The sequence below is a fragment of the Callionymus lyra genome, chromosome 7 (assembly GCF_982586985.1).
Source record: "Callionymus lyra chromosome 7, fCalLyr1.hap1.1, whole genome shotgun sequence".
NCBI classification, from domain to species: Eukaryota; Metazoa; Chordata; class Actinopteri; order Syngnathiformes; family Callionymidae; genus Callionymus; species Callionymus lyra.
This window is the reverse complement of record NC_141824.1, coordinates 30,068,225-30,086,450: the sequence shown is the minus strand read 5'-3', so window position 1 is coordinate 30,086,450 and position 18,226 is coordinate 30,068,225. Positions and strand designations below refer to the sequence as shown.

Here is an 18,226-nt window from a genome sequence, read left to right as displayed (position 1 = left end):
AAAAACTATTTGAATGGATCGCAGAATAACCAGAATGGCAAAGGGTCAGCCAATGATCAGCTCCAGGAGGATCAAAGAAGATCTAAGATTTTCAGTACTGTAACAATCAGACAAAGTCTATGTGAAGCCAAGCTACCGGCAAGAAGGCCCGACAAAGTCCCATTGTTGAAAAAAAAGAGAAATGTCCTGAACTGGTTAAAATTTGCTAAAGTGCACGTTGACTGGCCTAAAAAGAATGGCGTGATATTTGTGGACTAGTGAGAGTAAGTTTGTTTATTGGGGGTCCTGCAAACGCTGAATTCAAGCCACAGACAGTAAAGACGATGAAGTATGGTGGTGCAAGTATCATGATATGTTTTTCGTACTATTATATACTACTGGTGTTGGTCCTATTTATCGCATACCAGGGATCCTGGATCACCAAAATGAGTAAATGGGTGTTTCAACAAGTCAATCACCCCAAACATTATGCTTACTGACAAAGAGAGTTCAAGGAGGGCCAGTACAATCCCCAGACCTTAATCCCATAGAAAACTTGTGGACTGACATAAAAAATGCTGTTTATGAGGCAAAACCAAGAAATGCAGAAGAGTTGTGGAAACGTAAAAAAAATTGTCCTGGGTGTTAATACCTGTTGACCAGTGTCAGAATTTGGTCATCTCCATGTACCACAGATGTGAAGCAGAAACCTTGGTTATGCAACTTAATTTCAGTTTATGAATGCCTGGGAAGTTTAATCTTTAAAAATCTGTTTGCTTATACAGTACATTTTTGAGTTTGTGAAGAAAGATGTCAACAGTGCTTTTTTTTTAACATTGCTATTGCTGCCGTTTCTTGACTTTTTGTAAAATATTGTCAAATTCAACTACTTTTTACAATTATATTGCTTTGAAATAGAATTTGCAGTGTCCCTTAAACATTTATATTCATTACATACAATTTATTTGAATTATTTTGAGGTTAACTTTACTTTTAAACACACTGCTATTATTATAAACATAACTGTATATATATAGATATGTGTGTGAGTCATGAAAACATTCCAGACAAGGTAAGAAATGTCATTTTTAAAGAACAGCTATCTAAGATGGGAATGAAGGTTGAATTGTGTTGAATTTAAAAAAGCCAAATTAGGAAAAAAATTTGAATTAAAAAAAAGGTGACAATTTTAATCATGCTTTTAAGTTTTAAACATAATCAAAATGTTGAAAATGTTGGTTTATATAAATATATTTAATGTCTTTTAAAAGGGCTTAAAGGTCAAACTAATGTCGGTAATTGTCTGAATGCTACCAAGCATTGATATTTTATGAGATTTGGAGATTTTTTATCTTGATATGAAAGCCTGTTGTTAATACAAGATCATGGTGGTCCTGTCTCTAAATGTGGCTTATCGGGCCACATCAAAAATGGAATTGCTTTGAAAGACTAACAATTGTGTTTCCTTTTTAATAGGTCTAACACTGTTTGTTTCTCCGCTGTGGGAGGAAACCAGAGTTCCCAGAGTAAATCCTATACCCAACTTTGCAGCCAGAACAATATGTATTGTTTGAAATGATAGTAAATCCCTTCCCACATATATAAAATAAGTATATATATCAATTATATTTCTTTTGAGAAATCAACTGTTAAACCTGATTACTTCTCACATGCAACAAAAGCTACATGATTCTACTTTTACATGATTCAATTCATACTATTGTTTAGTGAAACATTAATGTTCTCTTCTGACCATATGCTGAGGCAGAAGACTCCCGAGGCTGTTACTAAGACGACGTTCCAAAACTCCCTTGACAAACACTGAGGACTCTCGACTGAAGGAAACGAGGACACCTGCTGCATGGAAGCTGCAACCGCACCTCTTCAGGCTCTGATCCTCATCATCTGAGTTACTTTTTTTTTTTAACTATAAAGCGTGTGTTTGTTCAGTGAGCATATGGGTGTGGTTTTACTGAAGGAAATTCTGCTTAATTGTTGAGCTGCTGCCTCCCTGCTTGTGTTTGAGTTCTTCCCTTCCTCCGCCCTCCTCCCATCAACTGTCACTGGGGTCAGCTCATCCAGGCAGAGCAGCCACGCACGACTGGAAGAGGTAAACACTACATTTTTCAGTGGTAACTTCAGTCTTTTAAGAGGAAACTGAGCGTTGAGGTAGGATGATTTTGTTGCTGAAAGATTTTAGAAACTTCTATAGACATAGATTAGATAATCTTTTATACATCATGCACACATTGCCATAACTACTTCTACGCAAGATCGACTACTCAGACTTGTTTTAAATGACAGTCAAGATCTAATTTCCAAGAAAAAGTGGAAATACATATGGAACGTTTTATCATCTGCTTTAAGATCGGTTACAGGAACTTTAGTAATAACACAACAGAGATACAAACGGATAAACCTAAATCATGGTTTATATGACACAAGTGGGACATTTCTTTTAAAGAAATTCAAGTAAATTAGTAAGATCTGGAAGGAGTTACTGTTTTCAAGTGTGAGCTAATCTGCAGCACTTGCCTGTTCTGTCAATACTAAGTTCCCTAAACAAACCTGGCGAAGAAGCTAACAAGTCTTTTCTATTGGTTTCAAAGAGCAGCAGAAAATGTTCTTTAACTATTTCAACAATGAATATTAAAAAAATGCTTATGGTTTGTTAAATCCAGCCAGAGTCACAAAAAATTCCCTTTAAATACTATAAATCTAGTTGAGTTACACACACTGCTATAGATACATTTTTAACAGCCTAAATATACACATAGATGTTTTTAACTTTCAAACATGAAAATAAATAAAACATAATATTGTGTATGAATGCATTGTTTTTGTTTCTTTATACCATGTTTAGTTAAAGTTTCTTCTAAACAACACAACTACACAAGATACTTAAGATGTTAGAACAGACAGAGCTTGACATTATACTACTGCATAGAAGGAAGAGAAATAAAAACATTGTATAATAAGTAAGATGCACTTGGGATTTAAGTTGAGCGTTATTTCACACCAAGAAAATTTGAGAGAACAAAACTTTTTTACATTTCAAATGCTTAGATCGCACGTTTTATCTCAGTAGAATATCAAAGATAAATGGCTAAAGTTCAAGTCACATGTTTTAATAAAGCTCAACATTGCAGCATCCTTGTTTGTCACATTAAATAAATAGATTTGTTCCTGGCTAGGGATCAACGTTCTGAGCGACTGGAACAATGATCGACCTGAGTCATCTGACGGAGGAGGAGCAGGGGGTGATCTTGACTGTGCTGAGGAGGGACGCCGACCTCAAAAAGGCAGAGGAGGCCAGAATAAGGTGAAGCCGTTAGACTTTTCACTACAAGACGTGTTTTTGCAGAGCACAAGATGTAATTGAATCACGCTGTCTATTGAGCGCCGAGTGTTCCTGAGCCCGTCAATGTGAAAACAAGGTTTTGTAACCCTCCAAGCCAATATGATAATGGGCTAACACGATAACAAGTTGGCCACATCCAGACGTCTCCTGAGAGCTTAATATGCTTCATCAAGAGAGTCACGCTGCTCTGATGGACAAGAATAGAAGGACTCTGGGAAACACCTGATGACTGCGAGGACTCGTCCAACAACTCCACACTGCTTCAATGCTATATAAAATAGAGAGGTTCAATCTTTGAGAGTGGGGCTGCAGTTTTGAAACTGAGGGAGTCACACATTATTTTTGTAAAGGACAGGATTGTACGAGCTAGTGTCTACAAACTGTTTCCAACAGATGAAACAGGACCACACTCGATTGTTTATTGTTTAATCTGATAGCTAATTTGATAGCCACCAATGTTTAACATGAAATTAAAAAAACATAGTTTTATAAAATTGAAAATATCACCAAAAGGTGTATATAACTGCAAACGCAGACCTCTGCCAAGAAGGTCATTTCCACTCAACGATTGAATTTTCACTCAATATTATTGAATTGATATCTTTTAACTATTGGTGAAGTATAGCAGTAGCAAACTTAACTTGCTTGCACAACCCAGTAGAAACCGAGCATTCATTTTATTTTGTTTCCCTCCCTTCACATGTTGCATAAAACTATTAGTAACGTCTGACAAGAACCTTATCTTTTAGTTGTATTGCCTACCTAACAAAGTGACAGTAAATAATTAGATAACAATTTAAAGTAAAATGATGTTAAATCAAATTTAATCAAAAGTTGAAATGTTGTGTTATTAGTGTTAATGCTGTAACAATTAGCTGTGATATTGTGTCATATATTGATAAAACAAAAAGATAACACTGGCTCAGTCTGTTCCTTCTTTTAAATCTCTTTAAAAACAAACTTTTACAGACTAGCTTTTTATGTGAGGCCTTAACTGGATTCATCATTTGGGTTATTACAGTCTTTCAATCATTTGACTGTGTTTTACAACAATTTTATATTCTATTACTACACCGAATGAATCTTGCCTTTTGTCTTTTTCTTGTCAATATTGTGCAGTTTCTAACTGGATTATGTTTGTATGGTACTATGTCCCAGTGAATATCTGAAAGGTGCCAAATAAATGAAATTATTATTACATTGTAAAATGAAGAAACACTCCAATATAAAGTATCCTTAACAGTATACGTCAACAACTGCTCATAAGAAACACAATGGCATTTGTTCTAAACACAAAATATAAGTAGATTGGTCAACAATAGCCAAAAAATTGACAACACAAATATCATTGTGATGAGAGCTTCTCATGTTAAGCTTTCAGTGCTTTGCTAACAAGAGTCTTAAGGTTCATATTTCCTGACAAAACTGTATTGTGGTAGCAAGACCACGGAACTCATACTTAAAGAGTCCTTTTTGAAGATGCCAGGAAACAATGTGGTCTTTATAAGGACTTGAATTGGTCAACCTTGGTATATGAATGCTCGTGGAGTTTCAGACACTACGGAGTGAAAGGATTAGACCAGCAGCCTGGAATGAATGTGCTGCCATTCATTTCACATGCCGCTGCCATTTGAAGAGGATCAAATGTAGGGAAAATTTTGTTTCCCTCATTTTTCTCTTTTTTATCTCCACCAAAGGATTTTATATGATCAACCGCTTGTAAAATATTGATTTCAATCGCTCTAACATTCAATTTACATGTATTTGAATGTGCTTTTGAACTCATCAAAAACAACATTGCTCCTGATGATACCCTTATAATGTTAGTTTTATAAACCATAATCAGTAACAGCATGATCTGATCACCGTCTGGTTGCTTCCCTGGCTTAGCTTCTAGATTTGTTTCCACCTCTCTTGTATAAACTCCTCGGGTCAGAATGAAAAACTAATGGGGATCGTTTAGATTAGAGGTTGGACACAACAGAAAAGCCACCAATGAAAATGAGAAATATTACTAGTACAATGGGTACAAAATGTTAAACAAGAAGGAAGTAATGGTAAGAAAAATGGAATTTATTCAATATATTTATTCATTTATTTGTAGCTATATTAAAGAAACAATAAAAAAGGGATTTGATAAATCGATGTTGAAATACTTGCTGCTTTGATCTATATAATAAGACACATTTTGAACATTTGTGGTCAATTTGAGATAAGTAGGACGACATGCAGAAGTTGTTACAGCAAATTCACCAAAAAATCATTGAAACCTCATTGTTTATCTGCGTCCGAGGTAATGAAATCTTAACACCTAAAAATTTAAACATGACAAGAGAGATCAAAACTTCAACAATAGAACACTTTACATCTCATTGGGGTTGATTAATGCAAGCAAAGCTAGGTGTTGCCTCACTTTGCTGAGGTCAGTATTACAGAGACTGCTCTAGGGACATTAGACGTGTAATCTGACTGTAGATCTAGTAGAAAGTCTCGGGTTTCAAAGTGAAACCTGTATGTTTAAAAACGTATAAACAATAGAAAAAACAAAACATCCATTAATAAGGAATTCTGAGTCTATAACTCTGCTTGTTTAACAGGAAACTGGAGGTAATTTTGGAAAGCAGCTCCCAGGATGAGGCAAACTTGAAGTATCTGACAGGAGAGTGGTTTTATGAAGCCAAGTCACTCAGACACCAAGATAAAATTCACGGCTCAGAAATCATCCTGGCCTCCATGAAACAGAGGAAATCCCCTGGATCAGGTATGTTGACCTCAAATACCAAAGATTAACCATCTTCACTGATAAACTTCTACTGACTGGTTGATACAGAGGGGTCTCTGAAACTGGAAAGACTCAACACCCACAGCAGTCAAGGCTCTGATGTTATGGTTCAACACAAGTCTGCTCTTTGTTTGGAGGCTATGAAACCACAGGGCAGGTAAATATTCCTCTGATAGTGGTCAAGACAAATGTGTTGACTCGCTGTGAGATATTGACTTGTTAAAAGAAGGTTTTCCATTCCTCTTAAAACCTATAACAGGTCACTTAAACAAACAGGGATTATTTGAACTTGTACATGACAAGTGTGTTTTGCTTCTGTGTGTGTGTGTTGTGTAGTGTCTTGTGACTCAGCTTGTGTAAAGAAAGGTGGTGGCTAATTTGGAATAAGCCAGGTTTACAGACCTGCAGCTGGAAGGAAGTTTGTGGTGCTTTATGTGAACCATTCTCTGAGGTGGTTATTTTGATCAGAAAAGACTCTTAGTATGGTGTTTTTCAAATATTTAATTTATTGTGATGGTGATCTTATATTGTGTTGAGATGTGTGATCATTAAAAGGCCCAAATAAAAACAACCTGTATTTTAAGGGCAACTAATGTGCTGATTTAAGTGTAAGTAATCTTAAATTGATCTTGGACCTCGATTATACTCATCAGTATGTGTCTGTTAGTACAAAACTCTCTTTTAATTGAAATATTTCCATAAGAAAATGCCCTTTAGCCTCACCCATTGAAAACACTTCATTTTTCTGAAGATTAACTCTTGTTTATCCTAACCACACCCACTCTGCTTGGTCAAGGTACAGGTTTGTCACCGTGTGTCCTAATCCCAGAAGTCTTTACCTCCAAAGCACTTGTTGTATAAACAAAGTGGGCTGTGATTACAGTTGGCTGGAGGGGGTGAAGCCCATTTTGTCATAATGTGCTTCACTCTCGTAACCTCTAGTTCTCCAAGATATCAGTGGGGGAGAACTTAAGAACTCATAACATCGTCATGACATTTGAAACATGTGAGTGAGTCAGGAGAGTTGGTTCTTTACATTAGTTTCCCTTTAAATTCAAGGATGGCCAGAAATTGTGTGGCACTGGGAAGTTCTATCTATCAAAATAATAAAAAAAACGACCTGTTTCAATAATGTCATCTGTCAATAATAAAACTCAGAATCTCACAAAACTGAACTGAGCCAATGGAAATCTAATCAGAGACTTTTAAATTTCACATACAAGGTTTCCACTCAACTCACTTACATTTATTTCACATGTTTAGAATGTCACTAAAATATCTAAACTTATATTAGAAGTGAATTAAAAAATATATTTTTGTTTTACAGTTGTAATGATGTTGAACTACAGACTGCAAATAGTATAGTCCAATCCCCACGTTCGGTAGGTAAATACACATATGTACTCACAGTTTCAAGTGCTTTAATGCTGTTTTCCTTTTCAAAAGCTGCGACATAACCCCTTTAACAGAGCATCACTAATTGTTGTGGAGCCGACTGAACATGCTGAATTAAAGGTTCAAGAACATGGGGTCAATGAGACAGGTGAGAGTCAAAGAAGATCTGTCGAGAGTTCTGCGTCTGAGACAGTTTTTGCTTCCCAGAGTCAGCATCACCATTAAGGCCAATCCCTTCAGACGAGAAAAGTCAAACGTCAAGCAGCTCTATGACATCTCGGAGCTCTTTGTTTGGGTTAAAACCAATACCCAAGAAAAGGACGTTTGTCTCTCGACAGAACAGCCAAGTGGATACCCACAATTTAAGTCCGGACCCTCAGACAAGATCAACAGAAATTGATTTAGCACCGCGATTACACCACAACCAATTGTCAAGCGGAAGCTCCAACTTGTCATACAAGAGGGGGAGTATAGAAACACCCCAGAAGAACATCTTGTCTTACTCGTCATCTGAAACATACAGCTCACTGTCGGAAAACACACTGCAGGTTGGATCTCATGTTCTGCCCAATTCAAGTCTGGAAAGAAACCTTTCAGCGCCAGGCAGTCACAGGTTTGTCTCTCAAAATGAAAACAACAAAAACCTCCACTGTTTCACAAAGTTTCTTAATTTCAAATTCAACAGAGACACTACAATCTATAACAATGATGGGGCCAAAGTCACCACAAAAGGAAGTGTCACTCTTGACTACTTCCCCACCATCAGTGTTCAAGGTTCCGACAGAGGAGTCAACAGCAGTTTGACGTCAACCCGACAAGATGATATCAGTGTGCCCCGCAGCACAGTGGGTATGTACAGTAATATTTTTATGACTCAGCATAGAAAGTAACAAGGCTTATATTACTGAATAAATATTGACATTTAAACCATGTCGGAAATTTGAAACTAAGAGGTACTCAAGTCTGGATTGAGTTTGATGTGCCGTTTTCATGAACCCGAGCTTCAGTTCATATCTGTTTTGTATTTTTGCGCAAATAGATGCAAATTGACCAATGTGGCTTAACAATTTCACGCTTGTCAGCTTATTTGCTTGGTCACAATATTTGGATTAAGTGTTGTTTAAATGTTGTCAAAGTTCTATTTGCTATTTTAAATCTTCTTCTATGCCTTTGCATTTTACGATTATATTTCATTATTTTATTCTATTTTTCACTGTCTCTGTCTCAGCTGCCGATGCACTAATCCTGTCAAGTATATTAAAACCAACACCCAAAAGAGCTTTAATTGTATTCCTCTATGGCACAGCCTTCCCCCTGTTTAGCACTGATCATGTGTTCACTGGATAATCTGACGCTCATGACGCTTCCTACCAGGGAACAACTCACTCACTCTCACTCGCTTACCCGCCATAAATAAACATATTGGACCTATTTAAATGCATGAGATGCATGATTGGCTAATGCTCTTTCCAGTCTCGACTCCTTCACTTATCTGATGTAATTCTCGAACAGATCACTAATCTTTAAGTGTGATTAAAGGCAGCCCAGTCAAGTTGTCATGTAGGAAAAGTGAAATTTTTAGTTTTGGTTTCAGTCAGGATTTTTTTGGACGTGACTGGAGTTGCTTGGGTTTCTTAAAGACATTTCACCATACAAGTGAAAGTCTTCCCCACCATTGGAGGCTCTTATGTATCACTCATTAAGTTTTGTGTTTGATACCCCTACTCCCCCACTTTAAAGACCCTCCTCATACTAAATGGACAGGAAATATCTCATCATCTTTAACCTCCTGAGACCTAGCAGCGTCATGCATGGACAAAGCCAATTTGACCTATTAGCTACATTTAGGGATGCTCCCTGCCCCTTTTTGTTGTAATATCACATTAATAGCCAGTGAAAATTGACTATACAAGGGCAGAGATGTCAAGTATATAAGCATACAGGATTTATCACAATTCCAGAGAGAAATAAAATATTATTTAAACAGACACCAGATAAAAGCTTTGGGCTCAAGAAGTTAATTGTTTCCTCTGGTAGCAGTTATATCCATTTTAACATGATAAGTCAATGGCTGGTCATATTAGGCAGTAGTTTTTAATTTTGCAGAGGCAATCTGAGACACTGGACTGTTTGGGTACCTTAAGAAACCAAAAATGCATCCTACATTCTTGTTCTCGTGCCTCCTTTGCTCATAAAGTGGATCAAAAATGGCACACTTGCAGTGCTAGTTCACCCAAAATTCAAACGTCCCTCATTTTCTGCTCACTTTTAGGTTGACTAAAGGTTGGGATTATATTCAGAGTAATCTGTTAGTTTTTAGAGATATAGGCAAAAAAGTATGCCCATTTGAATGAAGCGACTAGGCCAACATCCTACACTGACAGGAAGTATTCCTGGTAAATACCACTAGCCCTTCTAGTCTACTGTTAACATGAGAGTCAGTTAAGTGCACCATTTTGGATGAAAATGAGGATAAAAACAAATGACATAAATCGCTACATCAAAATTGAAATACATTTTGACCTTGAACTTTTAAAAGGAACGTATTACTCAAAAAAAAAAAAATCCCAAACCTTAGTCCACATGAGGGTGAGTAGAAAATGGGGGAATTTTGAATTTGCTCACTTTAAGCATTTAGGCCAAAATGCTAAGTATCTTCTGTTTCCTTACGTATATTGTGAATAGGCAGACATATTCTCCAAATACAGAGGTCAGCCTAAAGACAATGGTGGAGTCTCCCAAAGTATCCAAAGCCCACTGTGATATCTTGTGCACTATAGTCCTTCCTAACACACAATTAACCCATTTCTTAATTTCTCCAAATGAAGACACCTTGTTTCTAGCAGGAGTGAATATAATTCTAGTATGGTAGGTGAAACAACTCAAGAACTCAAGCAAGTCCAGTTGCCTACATCAAACCTACATATTCTCTTTTTCTCATTTGTTATTTTCTATCCTGATGTATTTGTTTTCAGATGTACGTCCACCAGTCTTATATGATCTTATCTACATCGACAAATCTGGTATGAAAACCCAAGAAAAGGAGAATCAGGGAAATGTCTTTAAACTGTCCACTCAGACATCAGCTCCTGCTGGAGAGGAGGATGATTCCATTTCCAAAGTGTTGGACTGGTTCAACCGCAGCACTGACAGCAACGACTGGCTGGAATGTGACGATGGACCAGAGGTCCGAAATTCTTCTGAGAAACAAAATGAAATTAAGTCCAGCCAGTGTGAGAAGCCATTAAATGAAGAAGCTAAAACAAACAGTGATGCCAATGAAACCAAAGAAGACACGATCTCTCAGCTCAAGACCTTTTGGGAGAGCAACAACACTTACCCAAAAGTTAGCAGCAGCACTTTGATGTTAAGTGACAAAGGCCAGGAATTAGTGTATGATTCCAATGGAGTGTCTGATCTGCCTCCTGCTGCTTCTACTAAAAATAGCACTGTCAGTCTGACGTCCAATAATTGGGTCAAAGAAGAAAAAAAATTATCAAGGCTACAAGCGAAGGAGATGCAAGAGGCCAACTTCGTTGATCCAGGGATTCCAGAAGTTGACGAATACAATCAGAACCTGACAAAAGCAAGACGTTTACAAACCAGGAACCCCTCAGAGTCCAGTTCAACATCTCAAAGCCACTCATTGAAGCAAGCAGGTGCACAGTCTAATAGTACAGGCCTTAGCAGGGAAGCGTCTCTGAAAGTGGTGTCATGTTCCACGTCTTCTGCAAAGGATCTTCAAACAGGAGAGAGTCCAAAGTGCAAGCCAGGATCAGGCGAAGATAAAGGTTTGCTGCATACATCTTTAGAAGGAGTTAAACAGAAAGAGAAATCTGCCTTCCTCTTTCCACAGAAACCAAGCCTGGTTAGTCAAGAAGCCACAGTAGAGAAAATAAAGCAGCTTAAATCTTTTTGGGAACAAGAAAGGCACAAGTCCACACATAGCACAGATAAATTGAAAGGTCGTGTCGAAGGAAAAAACAACCGTGGCCTGGTGATGATTAAAAGATTTACTAAGTCAGAATTTAACTTGAGCTTAGTTGGAAGTGCTTCTGACACCTTTGCTGAGGACCCCCAGAGAGGTCACTCCCAATACAATGTACCACCATTAAATAAGAAATTAGACAAACAATCACAAAGTCTTGGCACGAGCCGAGAACACTTTAACAGCCTAAAAGAGTTCTGGGATGACACGTCGTCTGACACTAGAGGCTCATTAATCTTTGACAAGGCTAAAAGCCCAAAGAGGAAGGACCAAGGCAGTCTGGAGCAGCACTCTTTAAAGAATAGTAAAGGACAGGTGTTCCCAGTATCTCCTTCAAAGTCAACTCAGGATAGGCGGTTGGGTTTTAGCTCAAGGGCGGCGAGTGAGACCAAGAGCAACCAAGATAAAGGAAGAGAGGAGAAAGACGTGAAGTCACCAAAAAGAGAGATTTGCTCTCCAAAGAACAAAAGAGAAAGCTTCATCGGCTCTAGCACTGCAAGAATGCGTAGAGCTACAAGCATGTTTGCTTTGACGGCTCCAGAGGAGACCAATCAGGGCTCAATGAGGATTGATGTGAGCCCGGTCAACTCACAAAGCAGAAAACAAAACAAATGGCAGAACTCTGAGAAGGGCACACGGATGAACTACGAAGACTCTGAATCTGTGACTCCCCTTGCACGGGCATATGTTCCGACAGATTATAGCCATTACCTGGGCATGGCAGACTCAAGCGAGCAAACCTCAACCATGGAGAGCGGAGACACAGGCAGTGAAACAGTGTCAGAGCTGGACCTGGACGGGCCTGTGCGCTCCAGCACTCCAGTAAGTTCAGAGGAACGTCACAGCAAAAAGAGCAGCACGATGAGTCCTCGTCAACTGTGGCGAAAGTATAGCAGTTCGAACTCTGCCGGTCATGAGTCAATGAGCAGCAGTTCTGGGTCCTGGTCCAACACGAGGATCGTTTCCAACCGTAAGCAGTGGTTCTAATCTTATACATTTTGTTTCTTTTCATTCCATCTTCTATGTTACCGTACCTGAAATCCCTCTCAGCTCCAGCTACTTTAACATTAAAAAAGATAATGTTTAATTTTTGAAACTCCTTGATGCTAGTAATTCAATTTGACAAAAAATGAATAAAGTTCACATTTTCTCAACTGCAAATGCAAAAATGTGCGAGTATTGATTAGATAATTTAAGGGATTTCTCTTTATTCGGGATTATGTTGGCAACTGGACTTGTTTGGGTTTGTGTATTCGTTTTTTATTGTTGTTTTTCAATAACAAGATTACAACATTCATAGATCTTATTCAGGGTTTAGGCTTTTAAATCCTGATATGGTTTGGAGCAGCATCCTGGTAATCTTTGATAATGATTGGCAGAAGTAGATTATTGCAAACATGTGGTCAGTTGTGTATATTTGATTTGTGGGCTGGACAGCATGTCTTCTGACTTGGCTGAATTTAACAGGCCTTTTAATTTAACGTCACTTTGACTACGCCTTGTATTTACATTGACTATTAGTTGTTCCTGTTGCAAATAAGAACAAGATGTACTGTACAGTGAATGAATGGATGCCAAGATAGAAACCACATGCTCTCATGTGCCTTCTGATTAAAAAATGTGCAATAAACATCTAAAATAAATAGAAACATACTTTTTCCAATATTGCCCTCACATTCATACTATAACAAGGTAATGCAATTAACAATCCCAATAAATTCAAGGAAAAACAACCTCATCAAGTTTTATCAGCCTTTGTTTAACTGTTTCCATTTTTTTTTCATTACAATTAAACTCATTTTTAAATTCCTTTGCTCTTAAGCTCTTGCTCTTCAATACACTTGAGGACTCCAAGGCTATGACTATCTTAATTCTGGGAAATGAGTCATCCTCGTAGATCTCAGATTCAAGGCCCATGTACGTCGTCAGTAGAGAAATACAATCCTTCTCCGTCATAGTGAAACACAAAAACACCTCTAGGGAAACATTAGAATGAAACGAATCAAAGTTTGTGAGCACATTATTTTCTGTTGATGCAAAACATTACATAGACGACAACAGCGTAGTTCAAAGCATTTCTAAATAATTTGGTAATGTAGATAATTACGAGATTAAATTCAATAAAAAAGATTAAAGCTGCAACAAATTTGCAAAGGATTATCATGCAAAGGGTAAAGCAAAGTCTCGGCCATCTTTGTAGTCCTTGTCACTCTGGACACTCATCATCAAGGCGGCTATCTTCGAATTTAAACTTGATTCATCTATTTCCCTTAAAATATTGTCTCCAGTGTGTTAGGTTTGATTCCCAAATGTAAAAATCCATTTAATTGCCCCCAAAGTTAATCTAAACAAAAATATATTTTTTTAGAAGAAAAACGGCGAGGGTCAGCTTAATTTAGATCTTTTTGTTCCTATTTTAGGAGAAAACACTGAGGATCCTTTACGAAAAGCTCTACGGCGAGCTGAAGCGCGACCCACAAACATGACAAAAAGCATGGAGGACTTGATTGCTTCCTTGTCCCCGAGCAAGTCTACCGTCAGCAGGTCTGATCTGTTTTGAACGTGCAGGTAATTTTGGCTGACTTTTGTTTCTCTCTCTCAGGACAGAAAAGAAGACACGAACAAGCTGCTGAGAAGAGGCGCATCAGTGATGGTGAATATCTGAGATGTTTGGTTTGAAGATTCCTCATGTTTATGATTGTCTCCACCTCTCCACAGCCCTGCCTCTCTCGACACTTCCGCCGCCAGTTTTCTCGGATTTAAAGAGCCAGAAGAAGATGAGCAAATCAGTTCCTTCATGTCTGCAGAAAGAGGTTGAAATGAGCATTCCTTAGTGCAGCTAATTTCCTGGATCCCTGTGTATGAATGTCTGTGTTTCAGGATGTTTTTGAAGACTCTAACTCTGCCTGTGAGGAAGAAGTGGTCTCCACCTACATGTCTAACATCACTAACTCCTCCAATGTGACCGCTAAGCCATCTGTATGTCCCGCATGAGCACCGCCAACCAGACCCTTTACCAACTTTTTTAACCAAAATATAATGTTTTTCCTACAGCTCAGTGGAAGCGTGCTCACCATGTACAGCGCTGACTTTGGAAATGTGGATGTTCAGGGACAAATCCAGTTCTCCATAAACTACGTCCAGAGGCTGAAAGAGTTTCACATATTTGTAGCCGAATGCAGAGACTTGGCCGCGGTGGACCCCAAAAGAGGGCGCTCAGATCCGTAAGTACTTAAGTACAAACTTTTGTTGATGCTAAAGCCACCTAAACTGAGCGGAGGAGCAGCGGTTCTACTCCAAGCCTCTCTTGGATGACCTTGTTTCTCACCTTTTCTCTAAAAGAGAGCCCAGTCACTGTACAGTGAAAACTGATTTTGGCAACTTGAATGCGGGATCTTGTTTTTTCGGTCACTAACCACCCTTAGGTGAGGGTAGGGACTAGTGCTGCACGATATAATGAAAAAATATTGATATGCGATATTGGCACTTGCGATATACATATTGAAAACATTTGCGATAATTTATAATTCTAATTGTATAAATCAAAAATGTCTTAAATGCGCACTTTGACGAATCATTCTCACATTCTGTATAGTTGTCAATTTGTACTTCTATGTCACGTTGTTGTTTACTTCTTGGTTGCTATGGCGTCGTGTCTTGCCGGTGTGCAGTGCAGCTCAGTATATAAACGGAAGTAGGACCAACGTATGAGTGCTACTCAAACGCAAGTGAGGGAAATATCGCATCATTTTCCTTCTCTGAACCCCCAGACCTCTCCTACAGTACACATTTTTTTTAGGTCAATGAAAAAAATGTCGCATTAATATCGATATCGCAATTCAAGACACCAATATATAATATCGCACATATTTCCAATATTGTGCAGCCCTAGTAGGGAGGAATATCGACCGATGTACAGAGAGCTTCGCCTTATTGCTTAGCTCTCTCTTTACCACCACAATCTCACAATCCATTCTGTCACACTTGAACAAAAGGTATTTAAACTCCTCCACTTGAGGCAGGATCTCATCCCCAACCTGGAAAGGCATCCCACCTTGTTCCGCCTGAGAGCCATAGTCTCAGATTTGGAGGCGCTGATTCTCATTCCTACCGATTGCAAAGGTCACAGACTGATTATACCAACAGGACCACGTCATCCGCGAAAAGCAGTGACCCCCTCCTCCCCCCTCAACGCCCTGTCTACGCCTAGAAATTCAGTCCATATAATAATGAACAGAATAACAGCTCAAATTCAAATAGAAGTTGTTGATGTTGGAGCTTAAGGGCCTTATTTTCCTTTTTTATTCTTTATATTTGTCCAATTTTCGTTTTGTCCCTAAAATAGATACTAATTTGTAATATCCAATTATGTTGAGTAATTAATTAATGAAATTGTATCTTTGTTTTGTTTCCACAGATATGTGAAAACCTACCTTTACCCTGATAAATCAAATCTGGGTAAAAGGAAGACCACAATAAAAAAGAAGACACTAAATCCCACCTTCAATGAGATCCTGCGGGTGAGACTCTTTGGTTGTCATGACAACAGCAACACATGTTTTCCCACACTAAAAACTCAGCACTGTCTCACCTTAATCAAACAAAAGTGTGTCTCTCTCTCTCCAGTATCGTGTTCACATGGAGTATCTGCGAACCCAGACACTCATTCTCTCCGTGTGGCATCATGACACATTTGGCAGGAACAGCTTCCTGGGCGAGGTGGACATGGATTTGTCCAAGTGGGACTTCGACCACACCCAGATGAACTACCTGGCCCTCAAACCAAGAGTGAGCATCGTCTGACAAGCACTTAAAAGTTGTTTTTCTTTTATGTTTTCCTTCAGTCTGTTTGTGTTTCATTTATTGATCTGCCTTCTGGGTGCTTGTGATGTAATCTGGATTAATGTGTTGACAGACGACACCCATTGCAGCGCCCTCTAACGCTCGAGGAGAGATGAGAGTCGCATTACGTTTTCTTCCACAAGTCATTTACAGTCAAGGTCTGCATCTTGTCTATCACAAGTTTTGTATTTAAAAATGGAATTAAATGGGTTTTTTTAGGCTGTGTAATCAACTTGTAGATTAAATCAGGTCAAAGAATCAGTTCTTTAAAATATATTTTAAAATAATATTGTTTGGTAAGCAACTCATACACAAATTTAAAAAAGTTTATTTCTCAGAATTCTTTATTTGATCATTTATTTTATGATACAATCCTTAGCACTAGAAATATCTATGTTAATGATGTGCATGTTTGGTTATGAGGCACTAATAATGGAAGTCAACAGACCCTTCATGATTAAGTGGTGTTACAGAGAGGAATATCCTTAACTATATTAAATTATAGTAATTGTTATTCAAGCTCTGTATTGTAATTGTGTTTATGTTCATTTTATCTTCCAGCATAGAAAACATTCACTGAAGCTTTTATCATATTTTTCCCTCTGAAGACATTTCTAAGGATTGTCCGAGAACCGGTGAGCTTCACATTTGGGTAAAAGAGTGCAAGAACCTTCCTCTGATCCGAGCCGCCGTCGACCCTTATGTGAAGTGGTGAGCTGCTCCTGCCAGGTCAGAACTGAGGATTTATCCAGAATTAACTTGTCTCCCCGTCAAGCTTCGTGCTGCCGGACACCAGCAGGAAGAGTCGTCAGAAGACGCGAGTGCTGCGGAGAACAGTGGATCCGGTCTTCAACCACACCATGGTGTACGATGGCATCAGAGAGGAGGACCTGAGTGAGGCCTGCGTGGAGCTCACGGTCTGGGACCGAGACAGGCTGGTCAATAATCTGCTGGGGGGGCTGCGGCTGGGAGCGGGAACAGGTATGTTCATGTAGTGAAAGTTTGTCCACAGCATCTGATGTATTCTTCCTGTGCAGGAGTGAGTTATGGATCCGTGGTGGACTGGATGGATTCGACACCTTTGGAAACTTCGCTGTGGGAGCAAATGGTGGAGACCCCTAATGCGTGGGTGGAGGACGTGCTGCCGCTACGAGTGCTGAATACAAGATCTGCTTTCAAATAAGTTTCTTCGCCCGCACAAAGCTTTCATACCAGATATCATTTTGTTTCCTCTGTGCAACTACACTTTCATAAATATTATTTATGCACTTACGTTTCTACATTGTCAGATGAAATTAACCAGTGAATCAATTATTTTAATTATATGACACAACAAACAATTGCATTATGTAATTTATCATCATTATTTTAATTATTTGACACAACAAACCATTGCAGAATGTAATGTATCATCATTATTTTAATTATTTGCAAACATTTAAATCTATCCTCCCTAAATTGAACTTTTGGCATCTAAAAATGAAAATGAATATTTTAAGAAATCTTTTTTGTGTGAATTAAAATAACATGAGTGATTAGCTTTTCCATATGACCTGATTAGTTATTAAAAACCAATGTTTTGAATCTAATTTGTAATCTGCTGTCTAATACTATGTGCACATTACTGGTGGAGCTGATGTATTGAACAAATGATTCCCCAATAAACTGATTTAACAAGTTCAATTTTTTTATCTATACGGTGATTCCTGTTTATGATATATAATAATATGAAGGCTCAGAAGACGTGATTGTCGGTCAAGTAAACATACAGTCTTAGAGTAATATGATTTATTGTCTTTTAAAAATATATATAACATTAAAGTGTGCGGCGCAATCAGTCAAAAGTGTGACCAGATGTCACGGTTAAACATTTTACTAA

The 18,226-nt window shown here is 38.3% G+C and overlaps 1 protein-coding gene across 4 annotated transcripts; it reads left to right on the top strand.

Annotated features, from left to right (window-relative positions):
• Positions 1–1,981: 1,981 nt before the first annotated feature.
• LOC148076072 (synaptotagmin-like protein 2) lies at positions 1,982–18,030 on the top strand. Of its 4 annotated transcripts, none has more exons than XM_087795240.1 (20): positions 1,982–2,089; positions 3,174–3,301; positions 5,938–6,101; positions 6,171–6,279; positions 7,450–7,504; positions 7,569–7,665; positions 7,725–8,130; positions 8,203–8,366; positions 10,493–12,475; positions 13,926–14,030; positions 14,108–14,158; positions 14,224–14,318; positions 14,386–14,484; positions 14,560–14,729; positions 15,923–16,025; positions 16,132–16,293; positions 16,421–16,505; positions 16,956–17,058; positions 17,123–17,328; positions 17,385–18,030. In XM_087795240.1, the coding sequence occupies exons 2-20, from the start codon at positions 3,201–3,203 to the stop codon at positions 17,528–17,530; spliced, it is 4,404 nt and encodes a 1,467-aa protein (XP_087651366.1). In that variant the 5' UTR covers positions 1,982–2,089; positions 3,174–3,200; the 3' UTR covers positions 17,531–18,030. The 4 variants fall into 4 exon arrangements, with proteins under 4 accessions (XP_087651366.1, XP_087651365.1, XP_087651367.1 ...); XM_087795239.1 differs by lacking the exon at positions 1,982–2,089 and adding an exon at positions 2,099–2,148; XM_087795241.1 differs by lacking the exons at positions 1,982–2,089; positions 10,493–12,475 and adding an exon at positions 2,105–2,148.
• Positions 18,031–18,226: the final 196 nt, after the last annotated feature.